The 26768-nt window shown below is 51.9% G+C and overlaps 1 protein-coding gene across 3 annotated transcripts in view; it reads right to left on the reverse strand.

Annotated features, from left to right (window-relative positions):
• The window catches only part of LOC140581310 (C-terminal-binding protein 2), a 66568-nt gene that overhangs the window by 7811 nt on the left and 31989 nt on the right, over nucleotides 1-26768 (reverse strand). For 2 of the 3 annotated variants that reach the window (XM_072703532.1, XM_072703534.1), the window contains exons 3-5: nucleotides 4489-4643; nucleotides 2446-2590; nucleotides 1223-1429 (exon numbers count right to left, since the gene is read on the reverse strand). In XM_072703532.1, coding sequence (XP_072559633.1) covers nucleotides 1223-1429; nucleotides 2446-2590; nucleotides 4489-4643 — 507 coding nt within the window. Of the gene's footprint in view, nucleotides 1-1222; nucleotides 1430-2445; nucleotides 2591-4488; nucleotides 4644-11182; nucleotides 11291-26768 lie in introns of those variants that run through there. The other variant, XM_072703533.1, reaches the window with a different exon arrangement.

Here is a 26768-nt window from a genome sequence, read left to right on the forward strand (position 1 = left end):
CGCACGAGGAGCACGGCTCTGCAACCGGAATGCTGCAGGTTCGCGTCCTTGGTGCTCATCTGCCAAGGAAAGCTGAAAGCCGTGTTATTCCAGTAAGCTACCTGCCACTATAAAAGGGCCGGGACTGCACGTCACCTTAGATAAAAACTCAGCCAATCAACATAACTGCAATTAAACGGTGTCCAATCAGAGTCACTCAGTGGAGAGGCGTGCCATAGCAACAGCCAATTAAGAAGTGGCCAAACAAAAACAAACCTAATTATAAAAATGACTAGTCACATTACTAGCTTGGAAAAGTACATCGGGCCATTATCACCCAAAGTTATAAGGCAGTGCGAAACAAATAGGGGAAGAATCAAAATAATTAAAATGAAACTAATTGCTTTTGTTTGCATGCCTTAGGAAACGATATGTTTAAGGGGACCGTCGTGCCGTCAGTAACCCGCCCCTCCCCCGCTGCGCAGTGCGAGGGCAGTGCACGGTTCTGGCCCGCATTCAGGAAGCCCCCCTGCCCCCCCCCCAAGCGGCCAGCCCTCCGTCCTTGAGAGAGGGGGGCATCTGTCACTGTGTAGCCACTGCATTGCAGTAGGGCCCCTCCTGCCAGGCTGCCTACATTCAGCCGGTGCCGGAAGGTCAGGTTCTGCTCGCTGCTGATGGAGCCTGACTAAAGAGGCAAGCTGGGGGGGGGGGACCCAGGACCAGAGACACCGTGGGACAGGACCTAGTACATCCATCCAACCAGTCAACCTAAAGGTGGGGGCGCAGGCACAAAGCGGCTGTGCTGCCTGGCTTGTCGGCGGATTTTTTGTCTGGGGTGGTGTGGGTTCGGGGAGGGGAGGGGGGGGTTCAAGGTACTCAAGCCAGCCCAAGGGGGGAGACTAACAATATGGGGGGGGGGGGGGGGCTGGGTATGTGGCGACACAGATAAGGCAGCCTGTGGAAACATCATCGCTAAACAGGAAATGTGGAAGCTGAGTGGGGGGAGCTGAATTAGTATCAGGTAAGCGACTCAACTGGCCCGTATCGTCGTGGGGGGGCTCCCTTTTTGGAATGGGGCCTTAGAGACAGGCTGTGTGTGTGTGTGTGTGTGTGTGTGTGTGTGTGTAGGGAGGGGCGACAGCAACCTTAATCACAAAGGAAGAGAGACATGCAGGGAAATGGCGTCGTCTGCATCAGAGGGACTGAGTTTGGGTGTGTGGGGGGGGGGGGTGCTATCCCTCACCGAAGCCGATGAGGCCCAGGGTCTCGCCGCGGATGCGTGCGGCGCCCGACGCCACCTCGCGGATCTGCTCCACGCTCTGCACCCGCGTTCCCTCCCGCAGCGCCTGGTACAGCCACGTGTTGCGGCGGTAGAGGTTCAGGATGTGGCAGATGGTCGAGTCGGCCGTCTCCTCCACCGCCGCCGACGGGATGTTGCACACGGCGATCCCTGGGGGGGGGGGGATGAACACAGTTACACAAAGGGACAACAAAGTCCCCTCCCTCCATACAACAACCTCAGGATCAAGCCCCCCCCCCTCCTGTACTGTCCTTCTCACCACTCCAGCCCACGTCTCGGGTGGGGGAGGGGGCAGTCTGTCCGGGTTCGGCTCCAGCCCCCCCCCGCCACTCCTCATCACTTTCTTTAAAGGGCCTCATGAATGACTCTGCATCGCCCGTAAACTGCCGGCACTAAACCGCACTTTGCTGAATTTAGCGTTTCCGCTCGGAGCCCGACGTGCACCGTCTGGGCCGCGTCTATTTCACGACAGAAGCAGCTCTTGTATCTTTTCTTCCCCAGCCTGTGAGAAAACGGGGATCATTCGGTGTTTAGAGTCTCCCGTGAGACACAGAGGGGAGGCACACTGGCTTGGGGGGGGGCTTTGATTTTTCTTCTTCTTTCTGTTTTTTTTTTAGTCCTTGTGTGTGAAGAGACTGAATGCTTTAGGATCTACACCTTAGGAGCGATCTGCCTCAATCTCCGCACAAATGTGACATCAGAACCCCCCCCCCCTGAAATGTAACAAGCTTCCCAAGGGTCCCCAACACCTCCCTGAGGACGACACAGCACTTCAGAATAGGCATATATACATCAGGGCTCTCCAGCTCCAGTCCTGGATGAGCCCCAGCACTGCACATGTTTGGGTTTCATCTCATTTTCAGGTTCTCTGCTAATCAGCACACAGTTCTTGTGAATCAGGTGTGGTGGAACAGGGAGAGAACTAAGCTGTGCGGGGCTGGGGTTCTCCAGGACTGTTGCCGGAGAACCCTGAAATACATCAAAGATGCAATAAAATGCATAATAATTAATAAAACAACATACTCTGCAGCCCATTACTGATATAGTCCTATTTGATGCTCAATACATCCTGGCAGGTTTAGCAATGACTGAGAGGCAAAGAGTTGGCCTGTAACCGTGACAACGGTCGTGAAGCCCCCCCCCCCGCCCCGGGAAAGACCACCCACCCAGCTCGCCGGCAGCCTTGATGTCGATGTTGTCGTAGCCGCTCCCGATGCGGATGATGATCCTCAGGGCCTTGAACTTCTCCAGGTCCTCCCGGGTGAGCGTGATGGTGTGGTACATCATGGCGCCCACTGCCTCGTTAAGCACCTGCAGCAGGCAGACAGCAGGGGGAGCAGCGTTTAAAGAGCTACACTTGAGGACAAATAGGATTTAGAATATAGACACAATCTTATGGAGGAAACGTGACCGGACCCCTTGATCTGGTACTTAAGCTAAACAGCTTCTAAAAATACCCAAGATGGAAAGATAAAGTAAAATTTCAAGTAATGAGTCACTTTGTCATAAGAACTGTTATGCAAACTGTTTGTTTATTGGTGGAGGGAGGTACAGAAATAATGGCCACTGCCCAATGTGTCTCTATTTCCAGTTAAAGGAAAACCACTGACTAATGATGGTAAGAAAACGCTTATTTCACTGTCCTCTTAAACAACACCTGAATACCAAATAAGGTCCATCCTGACAATAAGCGCTGCGTAAAAAACTTTTGCTGGCGTGAAACATTTATGTGAACTGGTAAAATTTTTGTTGTTTTTCTCAACGGTAAACTGGAAGATCTGAGGACATCACAACATGAAGATGACTACGGATTTTAGAAATGTCATTAACATGGCAGACAATATTTCGGATTCCAGATAAAATACTGACAAGTAGTCTGATCCCCTGACAGTTGAGATTAGGGGTGCAGTTTGGGGACGGAAACACAGACCGGGATTTTCACAGGGATGAAGCGTAATTGCAAGGTAGCTGACAGCAGAGCTGAGCTGCCGTGTTCCTGCCGTCCAAAGCGGACCCAAATGCGACTAGGCGAGCTCCGTAAAGCCAAATCCACTAAGCGCCGAAAATATAGTGGCTTTAAATGGACCCCCGGCTAACAGTGTTAGCCGAGCGGTGATTGGCCGGCTAGCTGCGAATTAGCATAAAGCTTTCATTAGTGCGGGAGCTCGTTGTGTCCTCAGCAGGATGTTAAGTCAAGGTTAGTGTGCGTCTGCGTCTGTCTCTCCCTCTCTCTCTATGACTGTGTGCGGGTTATGTATATAGTACATTGTGGGGACCAAATGTCCCCATAATGTGATTAAACCTTGTTATTTTGACATTGTGGGGACCATTTTTTTCAGCTCCCACAAGGGGAAACTCAAATGCACATAAATCCGTGACTGCAATCAAGAAACTAAAAAATGGCAAAAGTCTTGTATTTTGTTTGGTTACTTTTGGTTAAGGTTAGGGGTTAAGGTCGTCATTGATGGGATTAGGGTTTTCCCATAGAAATGAATGGCAGTCCCCTGCCTCAGGGCAGGTCCTTCTGGGGACCTGCCCTGAGGTCCAAGATATCAATACAGATGTGTGTGTGTGTGAGTGAGAGAGACAGAGACACGATTTGCATCTTCCCATTTTCCCAAAGTCCCACTAGAGGCCATCCCAGCACAAACTCTAACTCTGAATAGATGAAATGTTTGGAGATCGACGTATTATAAATATGCTGAACTGATATTTATTTTTATTTTTTGGCAGGGATCCATGTTTCGGGTTTACCAGAAACAGCCCCCCCCCCCCCCCCCACCCTGCCCTAAGTAATCCCCCACTTAGTTATTTTTGTTAGTTATTAGTTAGTAACGGTGAGAGTAGAAGTGAAGGCCATCCCTGCCTCTCCATCGTAGGCTCCCATTCGTCAGCGATTTCTTCACCTGTGCGGCTCGGGCTTGAGAATCCATAAGAGGCGGAGTCAGGGTAATGACATCAGACTCCTTAAAGGGCCCCCTGTCGGAGACAGGCGTGCCTCCCCCAGCACCCGGCAACATTAAAACCTAATGAGCCACTTTATTGTAACTAGGCGGAGTATAAAACCCGAAATAATGTACTTCACATATTAGCTGGACAGCAGGGGGGGGGGACGCTAGGGAGGAACAGCTACAGCTAAAAGTCAGGGCTTCCTGCATCACACAACCCCCCCCCCCGCAGGGTCTCCTGCTTTACGCCCCTCGTCCCACCTTCTCATGGATCTCCTGCGTGGACTGTGCATCACAGAACGCCACCGTGGCCAGATCTTTCAGGATGGGCATCTCCACTGTGCAGTCGCGCCCATCCAGCAGGGCCACCAGGGGGCGCGGGTGCATAGGACCGTTCATGATCTGGGGCCGGATACCTGGGGAGGGAGAGAGAGGAAGACGGGGGGGGGGGGGGTGAACATCAAGCAAGAGCAAGCCGGAGGCAGGGGTGATAGACCATCGCTCTTATGTGTGCTTTTCCTTTTTAATCTGCGTGTGAGATTTGAGGGAACAGAGTCATTTCATTACACAGATCCGGGATCAGTGAGCTTTAAAAGCCCCATTATAACTGTGATGAAATTATATCTGAGGCCCATTTTGCTACACTGATGCCAGACCAGCCCATTATAACTGCTGAATACTAATAGCTCCGATGTCTCCTTCTCCCTGCGATCTGTGTCAGACACGGCACCAGTGCTTCACGGCAACGTCACGGCAACACGTAGTCACGACGACCAGCCTCTAGGCAGCCCGTCTGGAGCCGAACATGAGGTGGAGGGGGAATTCTCGGAGTGGCCATTGGCACGGACGGAAGTCAAAGTCAGAATCTCGGCGGCAATTAAGGGCCTTAATTAAGGATCTTCCGGACAGCAGCTCTCCATTGTACCAGACGTGATGGGGCCCAGATGACCCTGATGGACACGGAAACGAGGCCACGATTTGGCTAGGGGGCACCTGACCCCCCCCCCCCACTCCCCCACACACCATGTGGTAGGAGCTGAGTGAGCAAACAGACCGAGCTTGAAAAATCAATGATGTGGCCCAGAGCGGCTCAGCCCCTTGGCCTGATCCTGAACGTTAACTTTGTCAGTACCCACTGGCCGAAGCAGACAGTCCACATCTGTGGTGGGGGAACAGCAGACCCCACTCCACCCCACAGAAGCTCAGAAACATACAGAAACTCACCGACATTGTGTGTCGGTCACGCGCAGGCGTCTGGGTTTCTACGTACAAACCTCCAATTCACCCCCGCTTTCATATAAACGATGGCTCGCACCTTTTTTTCTAACAAAACTTAAAAACAGATGAAAGCAGAATGCATAGATGCTTTACATTCCAGGCCCCCCACCTTGCATGATTATATACTGGAAGATGGATGGATGGACTGTTCTTTTTTTTCTAAAAAGAAAATGATAAAGATGATTTTAAAAACACCTATACAGACTCAGCTTCCAGGTCATAGGTAAAGAAATCACCCTCTGATGAGCACCGAGCAAATGGAAGCAGCGTTAAGACGTGTAGGACGACTCTGTAATGCAGCGGAGACCTGGGGTGGGGGGGGATGGCGGGGAGCCTGAAAGCAGGGCTGTCAATTTGGGGAGGAGCAGAGGCTCTGTATCTCAGCGCCTACAGGACACCACTCAGCAAGACCGCCACCCCCACCCCCCCCAAACCCCCCCAAACCCCCCCCACCCGCAGTTTGCTGTTCAATCAAATGGTCCACTTCCTACAGGTCACCATCAACATCGGAACCCCTTCAGCTCCCTTCCTGTAACGACTTGGTGGCACAGCAGGACCCGCTACAGAGGTTTGGACTGTGGCGCCAGGAGTCTCACCTACGACATGTTGCAGTCGAACAGCAATGTGTTACATCAGAACCGCCCCCCCCCCCCCCCCAAGACCGACCGGGTAGGGGGGAAATCCCACTCCAGCTCAGATGGAGATTAAGAGGATAAATGAGTGAAGGACAACAGAAACAAATAGACCCACCCCTTCACACTCGTCCCCCGCCCCGGAACACAGGAATGCAGAAAATATTTTAGGTCATGGACTTCAGTCTTTCTCCAGTTATACCACAAAATATCCGACACAAGGGTCTACTGGAACTGCCCGATGTTGTCCAGTTATTGACCTACACGCCCAGCAGAGGGAGCAGTGGGCACAACGTTATTTCACCTCACGGATTGGCTAATACTTTCCTATCAGTAGGACTGGGCAATTAATCAAAAATTAATCAAAACCGACATTCAGAACCTCTAACCCACATATTCTTGCCCGTGTCAGTTATTTTTTTAAAAATGCTGTTAACACGTTAAAAAAAAAATCTGCTAACACTTTCCTCAGTGTGTGTTCATGCGCTGTCCCCTTAACCACATCATGTGACTCCGCCCCGTCCGTCTGCGATACGGAAGCAGCATGGAGGAGGGCTCCAACACCGAGCCGACTGAGCGACTCCAGCAGCTTGTGCCAAAGAAAAATGCCCTGTCCGTCGTTTGGACAGATTGCAGCTTTAGAGGAGACGACACCGAACAAAAAGACGCAGAATGTAAGCACTGCGGAAAAACAGTTTCAGCTACCAAAGGTTATACCACCGATTGGTTTTAACACTAGCAATATAAAAAATACAGTGGAATATAGCAAAATACAGTGGAAACGACTTATAGCGATTAACTGCTTATATGGATCAAAAATCTTGGGGCTGAAGCATTCCTGTATAGATAGTGTTTAAATAATTTACTTATAGTAATCAAGTAGTCTGCTTACAGTGCTCATTTTGGGTCTTTTTTATACATAACAACATATGCAAAAAAATTAAAACTACGGTAATTCATTTTTTTTACTTGCCTACTTTGCCTTATGATAACCCAGTCTGCTTCTGGTTAGCTACCTGAGGCTAATCCTGCATGCACAGGAAACGTGACAGGAAAAAGAAAGTAATTTTCTCTCAATTAAGAATGTAGACTTATAAGAGTTTATGATAAACGGCCAAAAACGAGCCAACGAGATACTGTAGCAAAACTACAATAAGCTATATTTTATGTACAGTACTGCATTGTATTGCAGCATATTTTAATTATACACAGTTCAGTAATTTAATTTGTGTAGTAGGTGAAGATGCTGGGGTGCATAAAACCATAAGTGAGGAAAGGTTGAGTAGTCAGAAAGTTCTGTCATTCTCCTGCAGAGGGCACTAGAGAGTCCGATTGGGGGGGGGGGGGTATCTGGGGTGGCGAGTGGAAAACTGTAACTAAAAAAGGAGGGAAGACAGCGGCACTCTGCACTCAGGGCAAACAGAGGACTGCCCTGCCTCTTCCCGCTGTCTGTTGTCATGGTGATAACGTAACCGGATTGGCAAGATTAGGATGCACTTTATTTAAGGCAGGCACATCTGTGTTGCTGTTGGAGACGGCAGCCACACACACTCCCAGCATCGCCCCCTAAGCGCCCCCCCACCCCCCCGCCAGTACCTGAGCACAACGTAATAAACAAGGTGCGTCCAGTTGGTTGTGAGGCACACACACGCACATGGCTTATCCGTATCCGTACGGAGCTGAGGGCCCGGGGACGCTCCGAGCCAGACCACACAGAGCCAGGATTCTCCAGCACTCGGGTTCAGGAATCGCAGTGTGAAGTGGATTAGAACAAAGTGTGAACTCTCGCTGACCCCCCCCCCCCCACCCCCACCCCGAGGCGGGACTGGACACTTTTGTAAGGGACTGCTGGTTCCTGCCCCCCCTGGAGAGCCTCACAAGCCAACCCTCCCGCCCGAATTGGCCCCCTCCGTGTCCGCATTTCCCACCAAAACAGGGCTTAGTGACGCCACCCTCTACCAAAACAAAGCGAACTGTGACAAGACCAGAGACGCCCCCTAATCTCCACATTTCCTGTGGTGGTGGGGGGGGGGGGGGGGGGATCCACTACATTTAGCCGAGTTCTTAAATTTGATGCTTGCTTAATTAATCTTCCCCCATGTCCATGTCAGCTACATGAATGCCTGCAACTCCCACTTCACACTTCAATGTGGAAACTCCATCACCCCCCTCCCCCCCACAAGTTCCCAAGTCCTTCACTTATTTATAAGGATTTTTAAAAAGTACTCAGGGGCAAAGTAACGACATTTGCTCACAGAGACGACTAAAGGCTCCATCATCTGTATCAAATGTGTCTTAATTAAGGGAAGCTAATAGATTCAGGGCTACAGAAAAGTTCAGAAAAGTCTTAAGCTGCGAGTTCCTGACCAATCAAGTCACATTACAGCCAAATGGTGCTGAAAACACTCTTTGTGTGTTGATTTTCTTCCAAAGTGTGGTTTGTAAAGCCTGTTAAAAACACATTCTCTTGTTTAAAATAAGACTTAGTGCTTTTCCTTTGGCAGAGAACGCGGTCGTCGGAATGCCTACTTTTCCGTGTTTCTGAAAGACGTCCAGCAGGGCGGCGCCTGCACAGGACACCCCAGAACAGACATCGTTTGTGTTTCTCTATATGGATTGTATGGTTTCTAATTCGTCTATTAAACTCTGAAGACACCCTTATGTTCCCCATACGAAGCTGTCTGAACATGTGACCTCCCACCCAATGAGTAATTTTCTTAATTATTCAAAAATGATTCAAGAATTTCTATTTGAAAAATTATAAAACCATGACAAATTAAGGCAGTCCATTTGCCAACTATTCCGAATAACTGTGTTCATTATCTATATTTTCTATGATACTTTCAGTATTGTAATATTTCTTGGTACCCAGAGTTCAATAAATCACATTTTATCACTTTACCTCTCCATTAAAAATGAACACACTGGAGCCTTTTTGCGCAATAATGAACTGTTTCGCTGCATAATTAACGTCAAGGTCAAGATTTCGTATCAGGTACGTGCAGTTGAATAATAAAAGCCTTTTTTGAGATAGGATTCGATTTTTTCAATTTCCAACGCTGACACCAAACATTACAACCATACCAGAAAAACACAGATGCTTTAAACAAACAGTCCAGCTCTCACTGCATCTGAAGCCCAACAGAACTGACTTGTTTTTGGATGCTGTAATGAAACGACAGTCGGCTGCATGCGTAGATCGGTGGTGTAGCTGGCTGCATAATTGTGTCTAGGATCTGTTCAGGACTCAGGCCTCACACATTTATCTTAAGGATGCACGATCCGTCAGAGAGCATAGACTCCCCTATGACACACTTATGTGAAAAGGAGAACTTCCTGTGGGCACATGGAAATGGTTTCCGGGGTAACGGGACAGACCCGGGCCAGCACTGCGGTGGCTGGGCACCTGACAGGGTGAGAGCCAGTTAACTCCTGAGCGTGTGTCTGGGCATTTCCAATACCCGTTTGAAAATGAGACGGTAATCAGATGTTTTCAAACCACATGTTTAAAATCAGTGAATTACATCATATAAACTGCTCAATTAAACATGATTTTACGTGTCAAATAGATCTGGGAAAGGATGGACTAGAGGAGGAAGGTAATAGGTTATCTTAGTGGCACCAATCACAGTGTGGCCCCGTGATACAACATACGCCTCAGCCAGGAGACGAGACACCAGGGGGCGCTCTCGGTGAGGTCCGCTAAAAAGCACTTGTTCAGAAAAACGGGCACGAGTATCTGAGTGAAGCGACCTCATGTTGAGGGGACTTCAAAACCACACCACAAAGAGCCGTTTGGCCCCAGACTCAGGAGGCAAGACGGGATTCGGCCCCCACAAAGCCCGTTTAACAGAGACGCCTTCAAAGGCATCGGAAACACGCCGCACGCCAAGAAAAGCAGACACTGTTATTCCTTGAAGTCTTGAAGCGCTGGAGATCTTTTCTGCGAAGATGCGGCAGCTTTCCAAAAGTCTGGGGAGTTCTCGTTATCTCGCCCCTCTCTGCCCGCCTCGCCGAGCGCCGCTGGACCAGCCCCAGCCGGGCATGGCGCTCCAGCAGACGGTAGGAGTGTGGAAACGGAAGGAAGGAAGGAGGGAATGCTTTCCAGAGCAGCGATGGAAACCTCTGTAACGACCGCCGGAAACATTCCCACGGTGTGCCGACCGGAGACCACAATCACCGGAGCGGGGGGGGAGGGGGCTCTCTACCACACCATCAACGATTGCCTCTGGTTGCCTGGCAACCCCTAAACCAGCCTGGACACTGTTTTGGGCGGCTGACCATCAACGACCTCCACACCGGGGAAGCGGCCGACGTTCAGCACGCGAAAGAGAGAGAGAGAGAAAGAGAGCGAGAGAGCGAGCAGCTGGGGGTTTATTGATACCGCAGCTGCAGGCAGGACGATAAGAATGAGAGGAGAAAGACAACTTTGCACACACACACACAGACACACACACGCGCTGGGGGCTGTGGTGGAAGGTATGAGTCAGGGGTGTGGTAATGAGCCCCCCTGTCCAAACCCCCCCCCCCCCAAACCTCATAGCACACAATAGCTGCTTGTCGTCCCCCCTGTTGGCACCCCACGCCTGTCAGGACCCAGCTGCTCGTCACCCCAGCAACTCTGAGGCCACGACCACTGGCACAGCCCCCACCTCACTCAACCCACCTCCCCCCCACCGCAAAACTCCCGGGTGAGGCTTCCGCATCAGGCTGAGACAAAGCGTGCTGTGGACACAAACACCACAGCTAATTCCTATTAATCTCTGCGGCCAGTGGGGCGGGAGGGGCGGGGGGGGGGTGAAGTAAAATAAAGGGAGGATGAAGAAAGGGTTACAGACAGAGGACGTGCTATAGGGAGAAGGTATATTAGGTATATTATGAGGTGTACACACACACACACACACACACACACACACACACACAGTAAGGAGGGTGGGAGAGTAAGGGAAAGAAAAAGAAAAATCTGGTATCAGCCCCCCCCCCCCCCCCACAAACCCTACTTTATTAGAGAAGCATAAGAGAAAAACAGGAAACATGCTGCTTGCCTGGAAAATGTGGTCTCCACATTCTTCTGATTAAGAGTTACACGTGGAAGCCAAAGCGAGTGGGATGACGCTTGCGAGTTTGTCCTGGGGTGTCCCGTCCCCCCCCCCCGCCCACCCCTCTTGTTCCCCCTCTCTGTCTCCCCCCCACACGCTGTCGCTGTATCCTCAGCTGCACTACCAACCCAGAATGCCCCCCCCGTCAAAAGGGAGAGAGGGTGCGTCGGAAACCCCCCCCCCTCCCCCCCCAACGTTAAAATAAAACAGGTGGTCGATCAGCTCAGGAGCTGGCCTTTGTTCTTCATCTTGTTTGAAATCCTGAGGTCGAGGAGCCCTGCAGTCCTTCAACTCCACCGGTCCCCCGTCCCTTCGCCCCCCTGTTCCCCCCCAACCCACGCCCCCCGAGCGGGGGGTCTCTGGCCCCGAAACACGTAGACAAACTGATACCGGAGCGGCAGCGGGTGCCCGTCACACACGGATACTATCGCCAACGGTCATGGTGAACGGACGGCAGATTCCCACGATGCCGGTAGCCTCCGTGCGCAGTGGTAATCCTGAGAAGCTGGAACACTGCACTCCGGGTTCCAATGAGCCCATCGTTTCGCTCATCACTTTTTTAACCCTCGTTTTTTTGCCTCCTCTCTCTCTCTCTCTCCCTCCCTCCCTTTTTTATTGTTTTATTTGCAATCTGGCCTGCACAGCATTTTAAGAACCCTGCCCCCCTTCCCATTTTCACTCCATCACTCTCTCTCTCTCTCTCTCTCTTTTTCTCTCTCGACCACTCCCTCCAGAACTAAACACTACCATCCCGTATTTTCACAGCTATCACGCTGGGGGGGGTGGGGTGGGTACAAACGACACACTTCCCAGCAGAACGTGACGCGGTCTGTGCCACCAACACAGAAGTGTCAGCACGGTTCCCCCCAAATCATTCCGCACCCCCCGCCATTTGCCCTAACATGGCATCGGGGAAACCGTGAAAGTCCAAAACAAAGGTAGACTCACCTCCCTCATCTGGCCCCAAGCGTCCTGTCCCCCCCCCCCCCAGTGCCCAGGCCTTAATGCCCCAAAACAGCCCAAAGTGCTCTTCCTGTAGCTGCTTAAAGGAGCCGTGGCAACAAAAAGAAATGCATCGGCCAGCCGGCACTCGAATAGATCCTTTATCTGCCTCCCCGCCGCTCTCTGTTACCCACGCTGCTTTGCCCTTCTTCCAGTCCTACACCTGCTCCTCCAGTCACAGCCCCGCCCCTCTCGGGTTCGACTGCGGACTCTCTTCCCCATGGCCGGCTACATGATCCAAGAGGCCGGCGGACGTAGGACGGGAGGAACGATGACGAGCCGTCCGGGAAACCCCCGGGGGGGGGGGGGTGAGTCTCGGCCGACGGGAACCCTGAAGCTGACATTCGGAAGCGGACACACACTTCCGTCACACTGCGTCACAGTCTGTCAAATCCAGTGTGAGCAACAGGCCTGTGTCCGGCTGACACATTTAGGGTATTTTTGACTCCATGACAAATCCATGTGCAGCTGAACAGCACAAGGCGACACTCACAGCTGTTATTATGGTTCAGGTCATCACTTGCAATGTTACCCATTTACTCATTTCACATTTACATGACATTTTTATATTTATTATTATTATAATTAGTTATATTTAGCAGATACATTTATCCAAAGTGACATACAATTGAAAAAGCAAAGTCAGACAGTCCCTGAAGCAGTTTGGGGTTACAGGTCTTGCTCAGGCAAAATTGCCTTGCTAAATGAGGGATTTGAACCAATAACCTTCTGATCATAGGCAAAGTCTCCTAACCCGCTGAGCCACACAGCAGTTGGGGGGCCGGGGGGTGGACTAGCAATTGACGAGAAATATATGGCCTAGCAGTTGGTGATCACTGGTCTGTAACTTTCTAAAAGGTATGACAGCTGGGACCCGACCTGGGTGGCCTTAGGGTCCAAAGTCTGTGTCCTCAATCACCCCATTGCCGGTTGCCCTGGGAGACGGTTGCCTCATGCATCCTTTCAGGACCGCCGACTCATGTTCCTCGCAAAGCGTTTAAACAGATTTAAGGGGGCAGGAGCATCACTGCTGTGCCCGTCCCAGCTGGTCACGTGACAAGCCCTCGGAAGCCCCCCCACTCGGAAGGCCCCCCCTGTCAGCAGCAGCACAGCAGGACCATTAACCGAAACACAGTGGGGCCATTAACCGGAACATTAGTCTGTCTGAAGTCTATCGATGAAGACCTGCCCAAACCGTACCTTACTGAGCAGGTATGGGGGCTTTTAATGTCCCCCCAGGGCCTCCCCCCCCCCCCCCTTTTGCCACAGGAAGCACCCGCCATCCAAGGCACAGAGTCGGGATGTCGATCCACCACCAGAGCAAATCCCAGACCCTCTGGAAACAAGGTACTGAAATTCGGAGGATGAGCACAGAGTGGGGGTGTGGAACGGGGGTTCTGATCGATGTTTCCCCCACGGTGCCAAGCACTCCCTCCTCGACGTCAAAAAAGACAATGTCGAAGATCAACAGGATGTTCCTGAGCAAGCAGGGGGTTAGTCTTACCCCCACCAACTGTCTATCTGGCCGCCCCCAGCTGCAGCCCCCACACATGAGCCCCACTGGGATCCACCTGCGTTAGCGGCCGCCAGCACAAACAGGCTCTCAGGACATATTTACCCAGAATCCTTCACAGGCCCGATAATGGCACCAAATCGATACTGACTCACAGCTTTGTTTGCTTTACACCCCCACTCTTCATCACTTTTTCTTGTCCAGTGAGGAGGGGGGGCAGCAGACAGAGGTCTCCCGATTGTAAACATCAAATGCAAAAACCACAAGAACGCCCAGTGAGAAGCACAGCGCCCCCACACAAGTGGCCAGGAACTGCATTATGGTTGTAGTGATGTCATTAAATTATGCACTAGCCCCCCTTGGACACCTCCCATAGAGCACCCCCCCCCCCCCCCATGCACACCCCCACTGGCACTGGTGACATCACCGGTCACCTCAGGGTCTGCAAAATTTTGGCTGCACTATTGTCACAAATCACAGTCTGGACAAAGTCCACTTTGACGCAACCGACACCCCCCCTCCCCCCCCAACTCCCCCAGAATGGTCTCAAAGGAAAAAAAAAAGACAGAGAGAGGGAGAGTGTGGAAAGAAAGAAAAACAACAGCACAGCTGCAGGTGGTCCCCAGATGTGGGGTCTCCCAGATGGTGGGGGGGCCAGACACACAGAGACGGAGAGAGACGGAGAGAGACGCGCGCGTGCGCACACACACACACACACACACACACGCCAGCCTGACATCAGCCATCTGGCCACACAGAGGAAGTGGAATATGACAGCAACCCCCCCCCCCCTCCATTGGGAGAAACAGTGGGCATGGTACCGATTTACAACCCCCACCCCCACCCCTCCGGCCCCATCAGCCTGTCACACGGCAGTTAGTCCCAGCACACATGACACAGCTGGGCTCCTTTACGACAAACACGGCAGGCACAAAGACGGGCCAGACTGACACTGGGTGATGACCGCCTTTACAGCTGTCTCCCCGCACACACACACTACCAGAAGTCAACGCTGACCCCCCTGGCTAAACTGCAGCCCAACAGCTCCCAGCCTCCCAGCCCTGATGGGAGAGCAGGGAGAAGGTGGCAGGATCCAAGGTGAATCAAGCACGCAGGTCGCAAAACAAGCAACCAAGACCGACAGCCATTCATCGCTTTGCACCGTGGCTTTCTGTTAAAGCCTATTCCGATTCTACTCCAGGAACACAGCATTCCTATCTCCTCGTTTAAAGACTCCAGCAGCTACAGAGCATTAGGGGGAGAGGGGGGGGGGGCACTAATTGGTTTGACAATTAAATGTCTCGACAAAACCATGCGCAGGACATCCTGTGCGAGAGGCAATGACTGTACCCTACTGATCGGCCTGTGCTCCGGCTGGGAAGGGGCTGTCCTCGGACACCACGTCTCTGGCTCATTGTGAGCTGGCAGTCAGCTCAGAATGAAGGAAAGAGCCAGGGGGAAAAAAATCATCTTAAATTGAAAGCAATCTGAAGATTTATAACTCCAGAACCGGGGCAGTGCTGAACTGAAACAGACACCATAGCTTATGTTCTGCAAACAATTAATTATCAGCACTATTAAAGTCAGCAAGCTCCTTTTTTTCTGCCTCACAAAATAAACATTGACGTTACAGAACGCGGGGGAGGCCTTTTGGGCCGAAAGGCCCTTCCGCTCGGCTTCCAAGCAGCTCCAAGTTAGCGTAGCCACTCTGGTAGGCTAATCTGCCATCCAGCGGGTTTCCGTTTTCAGTGGATAAATAATTCAGGGTGACCTGCCCAGCACGAGGAGCTGGAGACAAAAGGGAAAACGGGCAGTTGGGAGGGCAGAACGGGTCCTCACTCTCTCTCTCTCTCTCTCTCGCGCCGGTTTCTCCATCATGGCGCGGGCGAGGGAAAGAAAAAAAGCACAGCTGTTTCGGGCCTTTTCATTACGGAAGCACTACACCACCAACCCCACCTCCAGCCCCCACTGGCCTCCATCTGCATATAAGGCTCCCATTGTTAAGTGTGTTGGGGAGGGGGGGGAGGTACTGGCAGATGTACCACCACAGACTGCCACAAGCTTGTACTCCTCCCTTTAGGGTGACCATAAATCTGCCTGTGCAGAACACGGCCACGGGGCAGCGGAGCTGGAGAGGAAACAGGAGCCAGCGGGCCTGCTTGACAGGGGGACCCGAGCCGTATGCTAACGTGCGCTGTATGCTAATGAAGGGCAAGCACACAAAAGAGGGGCTCCGGGGTTAAACGGTCCAACAGCAGACCCCAACACAATCCCCGGTGCACTTGGGAAAAAAGCTGCTAGATCCACAGGCTCAACCACACCACCTGATAGGCTCAACTACAACCCTACAACCCCCAAGTACATTTTTTTGGGAGCCCGATCCATTGATTATTGCACCATGCACCAGGGATTTGGCAGTAAAATAGTGGAAATATATATGCAGAACACTACAGAGAAAATATTACTGTAAAAATATCATTACTACTGTAAATGGATTTCTTAGTACCCAATAAAGACTTTTAAACAAGGGCTGCCCATGTTCCTTAGAAAATGCTGAACAAGCTTCCCGGATGAACACCCCAGGGAATGGCACCAGAGGGCAGCTGGAGGAGCTGTGCTGCTGGACAGCAAGAACCTCCCGGGGTCACCATGTACCGACTGCTGTACGAAAGTGTCTAAACACATGTGGCAAATGGGCACGTAGCCCTCAGAAGACTCATGTGGATGAGGGGCCCACAGAGCAAAACCCCACCAGACGCCACATTCAGTCTCATAAGTCTAAGGGGTGGTTCCTCCCCACTGAGCCATTAACCAAAGTCATCAGCACTACGTCCAGCGGTCTGACAGCCCCCCTCCAAGCCCAAGGCTGTCCCAAAGTGCCGGCATAAATCACACAGTCCACCACACTAAGCCACGGGACCTGAGCTCTACATCCTCACTGACCCACCATCTACAAACACACCAATGCTGTGGGTCATGTCAGCCTCTCCCCCAGATCATATGACACTCCCCCCTCAGATCACATGACACTGACCTGCACTGTTCCCCACATGGCTGACTGACAATTCCATGGCCAATACGAGCTGCCTTCCTCTATGGCGCCAAAGGACTGAGGCCAAGGCAGCCCGCCCTGCTGTTTAACAGCACGGCAAACAAGCCGCTTATGGCGTTATCCAACCAGGCACGAGCAGCGGGAGCCTGTGCCCTCCTATCTCCTCTCCTCAAGCCGAGCGCACCAACTCACAATACTCATGACATAAACGTGACCAGAAAAATCCTATTTAAGGATTTCCAGAAAATCTTAGAAATCCAGTAGGCATTATAATAAAATCGTTCCCTGGGCGATGTTTGTGTGTCTGAGTTTAATGAAATGGTATAATCGGGATACAATTCAATTCCTATTTTCTCCACACACACATCCGAAGCTTCTCCTTTTAACAAAGCACTCGTGTAGGTAATACGAACTCAAAGGCAATTTCCACAGGTCCCCACTTCAGCCAAACCTTTCTGTTACTTAAACGGGAAGATAATCTTACTGTGATTACGGCCAAAACCCCCAGTTGCCTGGCAACGCACAATTAAGGAGTACGCTTTCGGATCACTTTTGTAGGCTGGCCGTTATCAAGGGGGAAACTGCTGAAGCAACAAATGTTGGCTACATGCAAATGAGTCCGTCGTGCTGAGAGAATGTTTTAACTTGAGGAAGTTGTTGGGAGAGACCTTGACGAGGTTTCACAGTTAGCCAGGGCGGGAATGGAGTGTAGAGGATAAAAACGGGCCATGTCAAACACCGGGGCAGATTTCCAACCACTACCCCCACACTCTACCCCAACAGCAGTAACAATGTCACCGAGACATGATGAAGGGATCGGGGGGAGGGCGTGGAGGAGACATGGTTTAATTAAATCCGACACCGCTTGCTTAGACCAAGAGAGAGACACGTGAACCAATTAGAGTTCCAGATGGATCTGCAGAGCACGGGCAGGGAGAGCTCAGCGTGTCGTGCCTGGATTAGGGCTCGCTGCTCGGAGGAACGGTACCGGATTAGGATCCGCTCCATTCGCGTCAGCACGACTTACAGGCAACAATCCACCAAACGTGACTGGTGAACTAGGGCAGTTTACCTTGCGACCACTGTGTCCATAACTATTTGAAGGTGATAATGAAGTTTTTGTCTTTTACCAGCTCAGGGAACTGTGATTCCAGCCCCTCGAAGAATGATGCAATACAGAAACGTGAGGACATACAGGGTTGGGGGCAATGTCTAAGTGGGCGGTATCCAAGAGACATCATAAAGCATGAAAAACCCTCTCCGATCATGGCACAGATGATTTTCAACACCATTTAAACCTGTCTGCAACAGTAAGAAACTGGGCTGAACTGGTCTGGGCAGTTCAATAGGACTCTAACTAAGACAGCCCAACCAAACAGTTTTGTGGTGCTGTGGTTGGGTAGAGCTTCATCCCACAACCAACCACTGCATTCTGCAAATTCCACAACTAGGTAAGGAATTCATTAGAGCGTACAGTGAATGAGAGACCATCTGCACAGCTACACTTCTCCAACCTCACCCTACCACATCCGATTACCACTTCAAAATGGACATCCACCCTTCTCAGTTTGTCTTTTTTTTGTTGCAAACATGGACCAGCCAATACAGAAATGTTGAAGACAAGTCCGCCCAACCCAAGAGCGGCCCAAGGCATTTCAGACAACGGGTGATTTATCCAAGCAGGGGAAAATGACCCCAAACTATCGCATCCAAGACAAGTACAGTAGGCGGTGGACTGCTCTGAAGCACACAGACATCAGCTAACAACAGCACTGGTAGGTTTATCAAGGTTACTAAGACGCCAGGGTCGCTAAGCATCAAAGCAACTACAACACTACGCGTAAAGGTCAGAATCTGACCGTCCATTCTGTTGTCAGTGACACCGCTCATGAAATAAATATCCGACAACCTGTCTTCGACAGTAACCCTACACACTTGTATTAAATGGAATGAATTTTTAACAGAAGATGAAGCAGTTCAGAGAAGAGCAGTGTAAGGAATTTAACACCTTTGGAGCATCAATGGCCAAAACCGGAATGCTTTCAGGACGTGGGCGTGTTCTGGCAGCCAGTGGCGCCTCTTTGCAGCTCGCACGTCACATGACCCTTTGTTGTGATTAACAAGACAGAGAGCAGGGCTCAGAGGAAGTCCTGACATCGATGAGTTGTTCCTGGAACATCACAGAAAATGACACCGAGGCTCCTCCATTAGCCACTGACAAACAGATCGTCAGGGCTGAACAACCCTGCCCCCACCCCACCCGAGGACACAGACGTAAGCGTAGCCAAAAATAAAAGGGCCCCTCCCAACCCCCGGAGGAAGAAACAGCATTAAAGCTTTGCTCTGGCAAGTGACGAGCGGAACATCAATTAACGAGGTTAAATCGACAGGATGTGAAACATCTGACCAAGTGACCGTGGGTCTTCTGCTTTCCCAAAACACGTCTTCACTGATCACCTCCTTCGCTTCCATACCCCACAAGCCACAGATGTCACCCCTCTTAATAGGAATCCACCCCTCTGCTCCTCTACTCAGAATCAGACTTCACTTTATTAGCCAGGTACAACTGCGTGTAATAGGAATTTGTCCTGGCAGTATTAGTGCATATATTCACAGAAAACGCAGGACATAAGTTAAGAATGTGGAGAATTACATTGCAGAGCTGTTCTGGTATTGCAGAGATGTGACCTGTGAATCCCGATGGGCGGGACTCTCTCACACCGTGAGCTTGGGCATCTCTTTCTCAAACATGGTACCCCGCAGACTCTGGCAGGACATTTTAGACTGTCAAGATGGGCTTCTGCACAGAATGGGCCAGACCTCTGACGTCATTCTCGAAAAAACATATATGGTCATTCTTAAACGAGGGGGATGACCATTTAGAAATCATACAAGCCTCAAACCAACCTCCTGAGCACTAAAACCACTGTTTAAATAGTATGAGAGTTAAAATAAACAAATACATAAATGCATGCAAGACCTACTGTCTGTGTACTCACTAGTGTTCAAATGACCTTTCTCCAAATAACCGAGTTAGCCTTCTAGCGTATGTGCATTAAACTTGTAGCACTACAAACTCCCAGCCAGAGTACAGGAATCCCCAACAACTACAAGCAGGATTCCCTGGTACTGGCTGGAGGGTGTACGTTTAACTTTTCCTTCTACCCAACACACTTAAGCACAAGTCAGCACTCGGCTGAGAAATATTTTTGTAACTGAATAAATTCCGCCCATCCTCCACAATACTGATGGTGTGAAATTCTGGAAAAAAAAAAAAAAACCTTCCCATTACACTGACCCACGGTACACAGGATTGGGAGGTTGGAGAATGACCTGGCTGCAGTGGCATCATTTAAAGAGCAAAGAAAGAAACCGCAGGGAATTCAAATAGTCAACAGTTTTTTCCTCGAGGTGCAGAATCAGAAGTACGGTCTACACTTTTGTAGATTCCTACAAAGCGCTACAGAGATGCACAGGATCTTGCACACCAGGTAATGGCTACTGTGTGTGCAGACTAACATTTAAAAATACCCTGAAAACAAACACTATGGTGGATCAGTATCCCCGATTGCCCGAGGTGTGTGTCTGTTTGCTTCAGTTGGGATCAAAAGAAGATCCTTTCGACATTTAGAAAGTAGAGCTACTGAGCGCTTAACTATTTAGCTAGCATTTTGAAAGCGAACATGCCGACAAAATGGCTCCGCACCCCCCACGATTCCCCGAAAGATACTACCTCAGCAGGACAAGCTAAAAACACCACACGGGAACGCGGCATTACTTGTATCTGGCGACGCCATGGTGGAGACGATTACAGGAGGACCGGTGCGGCGGCTCAGCTTGGGGTTGTTGGGATTGTTAAGGCTCTGACCCTGTAGTGTGGCACCAGTGGCAGTGGCGTTAGCGACGGCGCCGGCCCCGGGGGCGGGTACCAGGGTGTTCTCTGTCGGCATGGTGCCCTTGCGCAAGTGCTGCGGAGTCGGGTTGGGGAACTGCATCGGCAGGACATGTGACAGGCCTGGGGCTCTCTTCAGCAGCTCCATGGGCACCGTGTAGGTGGTGGAATAGGCCTTGGGAGCGGTGGGCATCGACAGCTGCTGCTGCCCCGGCCCCGTCAGGTTGGACATGGTGAGGCCAGTGTGGGAGTTATAGGTGGGCAGTGGCCGCGGCTGGCCCATCGCCATGCCGGCGAATGCCCCGGGGGTGATGGGGTAGCTGCCTAGGAGGTGCTGAGATGGAGCACTGCTGGGCCTCCTGCCCACGATGTCCCCGATCCGGTGGGGGACCGACGGCAAGGTGCCGAGTGGCTGCTGCGAAACATGGTGGCCATCCATGACAGGAAGGCCGGGCTGCTGCAGGTACACGTCGCCGCGGTGACTGAAGCTGTTGGAGCGGCCGCGCAGGGCACGCTGCTGCACTCCCAGGGGGTTCTGCTGCTCCGCCTTCAGCCCAAGCACCAGCCGAGACAGCACGCGGGCCTGGCCCAGGTTGGGCGCTAGGGAGCGCACGTCGTGGTCCTCCATGATGGTCATCATTGCAGGCGAGTCGAACCCGTGCTGCAGCAGGAGAGTGACGGTGCTGTCCATCAGGCCCTCGACACGCAACCATGCTAGGAACTCAGGATCCACGGGCCTCTTGTGGTCTAGTGCGGTTTGCGGGTGCTGCAGGGGGAGCCCGGCGGTCAGCGAGACGTCAGCAGGGGCAGCCGCCAAGCTGGGGTCGTAGGCAGGATCATAGGGCAGCCTCTGAGTTGCCACCGGGGTGTAGGTGGAAGGATTTTCTGGTCGGAGAACCATGCCGCGGGCGCTGTCTATCACCTGAGCTGTCGGGTCCACCACAAGGCTGGTGGCTGAAGTCTGGCGCGTGTCCAGGGGGCGCCCGGCAACATCATTGTAGAGTGGGCGGGCAGCGAGCACACACGGCTCTGGGCCGTACCGGGGAAGAGGCGGCTCTACCCCGTAGCGAGCCACAGCTGGATCGCCACCTCGCATTCTGTCTGCCAACATCCTGCCGGTGACAGGATCCCTGTAATAGTGGCTGAGCTCGTGAGCCAGAGGAGGAGCGGGAGGAGCCAGAGGGGGCGGAGGAGGAGGCGGAGCGGGGAAACCGGGGGTAGGAGCGGTGGCGCTAGCATGTCCTTGATCCCACGTGGGCTGGCCCCCACCTGTCATCCCATAATGCGACACTGGTCCGTTAAGAGGTTGCTGCTCCGCCCTATAAATGCCACGAGAGACAATGGGTGGCTGGCCGGCCAGGGCGGGGTCCTTCTGGTAGTAATCCTGGGAAGGCAACGAGGCGCCTTCAGCTAATGCCTGTCTCTGGTACCAGCCGCTCCCACTGGCCGCCGTGTTCGTCCCAGCCGACTGCTGGTCCAGACCGTCCATGCAGCTGGTGCCATAAGGAACATCCTGAGCCTGACGGGCATCTTGCTTCAGGCCCAGCTCAGGCAGGCCCGCTTCCGGGGGATTAGTGGCAGGGGGCAGCCCGTACCAAGCCTGCCCATCTCCCCCATACACCCCTGCGCTCTGTCGCCCCATAATCGCAGTTTGCTGCCGGAGGATAGTCTACCAGTCCCCGGCAACCTTGCCGTGCCAGCGCGGCGAGTCCCACCTCTGCGAGGAAGCGACACTCAAGTGCCTGTAGATGCACACTGGCTGACAAATGCAGGTTTAAAGGAGGAGGGGGGAGGGCAAAATTATGCGGTGGGGGTGGGTGTTTTCTTTCAAGTCTTCAGTTACACCTCCTTTAAAAGAACTGGAGCCACGTAGGGAAAATAAGGTATCGTTTCACCTTATCTACAGCTGCCCCCCCCCCCCCTCCCAGCCCCACCCCTCCAGAGGTCGAGCTATCAGGTAGCAGCACGTAACCAGCCAAATGCTCAATAATTCATCTTAGGAAAGTGTATTTGGTGATGATACCAGACGCCATGCACACACATGCACAGAGACAGGCAGCCGAGATGATTCTGTGAAATTACCGCAGTACGTAGCCAGTGACGACGTCTGAGGTTCTGCGAAGTCTGTGAAAAAATTAAATGGAGGAGAAGGTCTGGCGGGGGGGTGGGGGCATGCTAATCTGCGGGGTTGATCCTGACCTACTCTGGGTCTGGGGTTACTCACCCCAGAAATTGCCATATGGGATTACAGCCCAAATAAAACCTGCTTAACTCCCCCCCCCCCACCACCCAACCCCATGACATCACTTGAACCAGATATAGCTCATCACTAATGCTGTTTCTCATCTGACAAGGAACATATATCTATGTGACCTCTCTGGAGACCAATTTTTCATCATTTTTGATCTGTCACTCAAGTTCGGTACAGTAGTGGGGAGGCAGGGGAGGGGGGCAGAATTGAATTGTGGATCGAAGGTTAACAAGTATTGTCCCACTGACATGATAACTCCTGAAAATCAGATATTATTTGGTAGGTGTTGGTGGGAGAGGAGGCAGCCATCATTAACCTGAGCAAAAGCTCTCTGCAGACCTTGAGAAATCTACAAGTAGGAGCCCCCGAAACGAATCTCCTGGAGAAGAGCTGCGTGTTAAATGTAAATCTGTGAAAGCCCGGCACTAATCCACTGAGCCAGCAGCGGGAAAATCCATCCAGCAGGTGCAAACAGGTCAGCCCTCCCCTGTACCCCCACAAAACCCCCAGGAGAGAGGGATATGTGCTGGAGATATGTGGAGAAGGCGGAGATGGATAGCGTGATCCTCGACGACACAGTAAAAAATGGATAAAACGGCTGGAATGACTAGAGAGCCATCGGGGTGAATGGGCTTCTGGGAAACGGGCACCACACGCCGGAGCAATTCACATATACAAATGCAGAAGTGGTGGCATGGAGAACACAGATCTATGGTAAGGGGTGATTAGCGAAGGCTGCCCAGCGGGCGGCGGGAGCGGAAGGTACCATTCAAATGGGGGGGGAGGAGAGAGGCAGGTCAAGATAGAGTGAAAGGGGTGGGTCCAAAGATGCTGTCCCGACAGTGTCCAAACCATCCCATTCCATCTGAGGTAACCCCTGAACCCAGCAGGCTTAAGCAAAGCTAGACAGGTAAAAGATCCACAGTGTTCATCACTCTACGAACCTTCGTCTTCCTCGCACTGCCTCCTACGATCGCTCGCGCCAAACAGGTCTTCTGGTACCAAACTGAGCGCCAAAGAGGGAGCTCAGGCGTATGTATTACACGCCGAAATCTCCAAAGGGAAAAAAAAAAATCTGAAAAAGTCAAGTATGTAAATGGCCGATGCTGAAGAGGGCGCGGGCTGGTTTGCTTCTGCGGGAGGCCCCCTGACGAGGACTCCACATTCACAGGTTTGCCGTTCGGCGGACTGCCCCGTCTCCGTGCGCTCCGACAGTTACAGTCAAAAAAAGACTTTTAATTAGGGTGTCACATCACTGCAGAAGCGGCCGGCGGAGATCACTGGTTTTTAAAAGGCCCGCACACTGATGTCATTCGCATTCACGCTCGCTGCCAGAGCTTTAATAATGCATTTGAGGCTGGGCGCGCAGGAGCCGGCAGAAACGTCCGCAGGGAGGCCCGTGTCACCGCTTTTAAACGGATCGCAGGCGGCCATATTCCCGAGTCAGCACCAGTCCCGCCCCCCCCTGGTCCTGCTTGATTAGACAAGTCTAATGAAGGAATACGGGGCTTTGAAATGCATGCTGACTAGCATGGATCTACTGGAACAGGCGGTTTAACCAGACTGTACAATGGGCAAACCAGCTGGTGACTGAGAATGTAATTTTAAATAGTGGCATTTCTAGTATAATTGCTTTAAATCACTTAACAAAGACTTTGAATCCATGTTCTTTGGAAGCACGGAGTTTTCCATTCACTAGGGATCCCGGAAGACGGTAAATCCGGGAAAAGCAGCTGTCCGACACACTGCTCAGCTCGTCTTCATGCCGAGATCCGGCACAAACAGGCTTGTGGGATGGACTGGCATCTCCTCAAAGTTCAGGATAAGTGGGGAGAGAGGCGGGAGGTGCGTTGTGAGCCCATGGCTACTGCAAGATTCGCTTGCCATTGGCATTTTATGTGGGTTCAAAAAGAATCACAGCGACTTTTACATTGAGCTCAATCACAGGTGCAATTCCTTCTCACTAAACCCTCAGCATGTTCCACACTCCCGGCCCCCCTCCGCCCTGTGGTTCGGCCCATACAGGCACACTCTTGAACAGAATAAAACATCAAATCAGCTCAAATTCACGTCAAGGGAAAATAGTTTTAGGCAAAAAAAAAATGGTTCAAAAGAGGGCATCTGCAGTTCATTTTTCACATCGCTCATGAATTCGGTCTCGCCCTCAGACAGTGTTCCCACTGAGCTCCGATTAACTCGTTTCTCCCTATTTATCGATTGCGGTGGTGAGCTGAAGCCCAGCCAGGCGGCATGATGTATAACGGCTGCGGTTTTTGTTACTACGGCGCGGGTGACAAGCTCAGGGCGCTGGCAGGACTCTTGGAAGCCGGAGCGAGATCCAAAAACAAGGCGGGTCAAATTGGCACGGCGGCATGCGGGGAGGGGAGGACGAGGAGAGCCGCGGAGTTTGAGTTCGAGTCCCTGACTCTCTGCCACTGCGGTGGGCGGATGGGTGGGGTCTGGTAGGGGGGCAGAGGACAGGGCAGGCATTTCCCCAGCCCTCAGATAAGCTTGAATCTGCACAAAACGGCACTTTAGATCACAGTGAGCAACACCGAGTCCTGGAGCAGAGTCAGCAGCACGGGACCATGCTGAGACACAGATGGGGAGACAGATGGGTTGGGGAAGGGAAAGAGGACAAAAAAACTGCCCTGCAATAACATTCAGAGATACTATGGCCAAAGTTAAAGGAGCCAGCGGGACAGGGGCGGAGTCACAGGGGCACCGGCAGTTGATTGGCCCCTGGATTGCCCCCTCTCCTGTCACTCACCAATTAAAAACATGCCATTGGCTAATGACAAGGTTGGCCCCTGTGTATGAATTATGGGGAAAACTCCAGGCCCAGGTGCTACGACTGACCATTCAGGGGATCCGGTCACCTTTCATTCCCAATTAGTGACAATAACCCGGCATCTCTGGGGCACCACCCACACAAGGGGTTGATGGAGACCCCGGGGTGAGGCGGAGGGCAGGGCAAACACAAAGCACACAAGAGGACCAAAGTCATGACCTTTGACCTCAGGGGTAAAAAGGCATTCAGTCTCTCTATAGTTAAGGAAGCTAAGGTCGAGGCCATGAGACTGCAGTTTTGATACAATAGCATGCACTTAGCCCCCCCCCTTACCCCAGCAGGTTCTGGGTCTCACCCAAACCAGCCTCCAAACAGGGAGACACCATTATGGAGAGGAGTCATTTCCAGAGGGACTCCGTAACGTTAAACAGGACTCATTCGGTCACTGGCCAACATGGAAGTCCTGTCATCTCTTAACCGTGTGCTACCACCTCAGAGAGAGCAAAAATGCCAGGTCCTGCAGATCATGAACTCTGCCCAGCCGCCGATCATGTATGCTCTCTTCCCCTTGGCTCCGCCCCCCCTCACCAGTTGCTCCATCTTAATTAAAAGATCAGAGAACCCCAGAAAAGGGAAGGGGAGATTGTTCCGGAACCTCATCATCAAAGGAAATTTTCAGCAGCTTAAATGTTTGTGAGCAGGCTGTTATGAGATTTCAAAACAGCCCCCGCCCCCCCCTAACCGAACCCCCACCCCCTCACATCCGCGGCAAGCTCAGAATCAGTGCCGATCAGTACCCGAGTTTGCTTTGAGTAAGATAACTAGCAGCACTTAATAAAACAGTCAATCCCGACACTGCTCCCAGTGCAAGGAGCCTCAAATTATGTTAAGTACATATCAAGTTGAAAGATTTAATGAAGACTGTCGTGCTGCGTTTCCATGGACACAGCGATATTCCGCATGTCAGAATCAATATCTAGATTCCCCACCGACGGCTTTGTACACTAAGCTGACACCAATCCTGCATTGTC

This window comes from Paramormyrops kingsleyae, chromosome 20 (assembly GCF_048594095.1).
Source record: "Paramormyrops kingsleyae isolate MSU_618 chromosome 20, PKINGS_0.4, whole genome shotgun sequence".
NCBI lineage: Eukaryota > Metazoa > Chordata > Actinopteri > Osteoglossiformes > Mormyridae > Paramormyrops > Paramormyrops kingsleyae.